The sequence below is a fragment of the Alosa alosa genome, chromosome 19 (assembly GCF_017589495.1).
Source record: "Alosa alosa isolate M-15738 ecotype Scorff River chromosome 19, AALO_Geno_1.1, whole genome shotgun sequence".
Lineage (NCBI taxonomy): Eukaryota > Metazoa > Chordata > Actinopteri > Clupeiformes > Clupeidae > Alosa > Alosa alosa.
Window position 1 is genome coordinate 9,058,228 of NC_063207.1, and position 2,500 is coordinate 9,060,727.

Below are 2,500 nucleotides of genomic sequence, written 5' to 3' on the forward strand. Positions count from 1 at the left end.
TTCCGGTGAAAATGGTGACTTTCCCCGCTGCACCCTAAGCGTCCCCAAATGAAAAACCAACCTTGCAACATTGAGACTACCGTCCCGGAAAGAGAAGTGAGAAACAAGAAACTTCGTTTTTAAATCGTGTTTCTTACCTTATTTATCCACATAGTTCTGCCAAACTTATGCTAACCGTTAAGCTAGCTTGTAAACAAATCCATGTGCTTTATCGTTACCTTTTCCCACAGTTTGAAATAGCATAATGCACAATTTCTCCAGCAGAGGGGGAAATCCTGCCAAGTTTCCCTTTAAAGGAATTTAGCAAGGCTATTTCGCTACAGAGATGGGATGACAGGTATGGAGTATGCTTGTGTCTGTATGCTTGTGCATATACTGTATGTTTGTGGGTGTATGCATGTACGTCTATGCTTATGGGTGTGTGTGTGTGTGTGTGTGTGTGTGTGTGTGTGTGTGTGTGTGTGTGTGTGTGTGTGTGTGTGTGTGGAGGCAACTGACTTGCAGACGTAGTCGGCGGTGCAGACGCGCAGCTGCTGCAGACAGTTGGGCTTGTCGGCGGCCGGGCCCTCCTCGTAGGAGCAGGCGGGCACCACAGTCTGGCGCCGGCGCTCGCCGCATGCTGTGTCCTGGCACGGGCAGAAGAGCAGCGCGTGGGCATGCGCCGGCGGCACGCGGTCAAAGAACTTGCGCAGCGCCTTGCTGCAGCGCATCCGGTTGCAAGGCTGCTGACCGCTGCGGGTCGAGGAGGCGGATGCTCCGATGCACGCCGACACGTACTCGGTGCGCAGCTTCTGGCACGCCTCGTCCACATTGCAGGCCTTCGCCGCGTCCAGGCAGCGGTTGACCGCCGTCATGCCCACCTCGGACTCTGAGGGAATGGGAGAGAGAGGCAGATAGAGGTAGACCAGACAGAGAAAGAGAAAGAAAGAAAGACAGAGAGAGACAGAAAGAAAGAGAAAAATAGAATAAGAGAGTGTGAGTGAGAGAGAGATAAAGAGACAAACAGAATAACAAAACGAGAGAGACAGCCAGAGAGACAGACAGAGAGAAAGACAGAGAGAAAGAGAAAGTGTGAGAGACAGAAAAACAAAAGGAGAGAGTGAGACAGCGGGAAACAAGAAAGAGAGAGAAAGAGAGTAAGGAAAAAAACAGAAGGAGAGAGAGTGTGACAGAGAGAAAGGAAGATGGAGAACAAAAAGGATACAAGTCAATGTAATATGCCACATGAGATCTGGCGGTAAATGTACTTGTTTATAAAGACCGAGTAGGTACACTATGCACAATGTCCACCTTAATATAAACTTTACGAAGCCATTTTGATCTTAAATGAACTCGTAATAGGCTAATCTTTCACCTGTCATAGCCCTATAGCATAGGCATAGTGAGCCGCTAATGAGAGAACCAGCCATCCAACTTGTCCACCCGAAGACTTCTCGCGAGAATCGTGAAACATTACCTTGGCAGTAGATAGCTCTTTAGAGATAGTTTTTGCCTGTTGTTAATCCTTCGCCTCCACAACAAAAGCATTTTCATTGTGTACAGGAGGAACAAGCCACGAGAAGTAGGCTATTTACAACGGCAGAGTAAAATATAAATCAAAGTCAAAGTCAAAGTCAAAGTCAAAGTCAAAGTCAAAGTCAAAGTCAAAGTCAAAGTCAGCTTTATTGTCAATTTCTTCACATGTTCCAGACATACAAAGAGATCGAAATTACGTTTCTCACTATCCACGGTGAAGACAAGACATATTTTACCAATTTAAGTCCACAGGCAAACATAACATTCAAGTAAACAAAAAGTAAGTAAATAAGTAAATAGAGGGCACATATAATAATGAAAAAATAAGAGCAGCAAAATTTGGTTGAAATTGTGCATAGACAGTCAATAAAATACTAGTGCAAAGTCAGGCCAATAAAAGGCTTGGGTAGTTCTGTTTGACCTAAGTAATAAAGAAAGTGGCATAGTGGTGCAAGTTATGTAAGAGCAGCAGAAGTGTTGTGTTTTCAGGACAACAACACCAAGTTGTAAAGTGTACAAGTGTGTAAGTGTTCAAGTGTGCAAGTGGAGTAGTGCAGGCGGCCATTGTGGGTCCAATGTCCAGGATGTTATGTAGCTGAGGGTGGAGGGGAGAGGGAGGAGAGTTCAGCATCCTTACAGCTTGGTGTATGAAGCTGTTGGTGAGTCTGGTAGTCGGGGGGGCGCGGGCTTCTGTACCTCTTCCCAGAGGGCAGTAGATCAAACAGATTTATATAAATATATCGGGACTCTAGTGAGAGCTCTACAGTCGGCAATAAAACCTGATACTGCATAGTATACCTTTAAGTGTGTATTTCCATTATCTCACAGAATGCCTGTGCTGAGCGAATGGCTAAATGATTTAGTGTATTCATTAAGAGAAAGAGTGAGTGCCACTGATTAGCCCAGTTTGGGGGTTCAGCAAGTACATGTTCTTGTGTGTATGCACTTGCGTTTCAATTTCTCTGTGTGTGTGTGTGTGTGTGTG

The 2,500-nt window shown here is 45.4% G+C and overlaps 1 protein-coding gene across 1 annotated transcript in view; it reads right to left on the reverse strand.

Moving 5' to 3' along the window:
- The window catches only part of gfra4a (GDNF family receptor alpha 4a), a 38,647-nt gene that overhangs the window by 29,856 nt on the left and 6,291 nt on the right, over window positions 1-2,500 (reverse strand). The window contains 1 exon segment of the mRNA XM_048228297.1: window positions 499-868. Coding sequence (XP_048084254.1) covers window positions 499-868 — 370 coding nt within the window.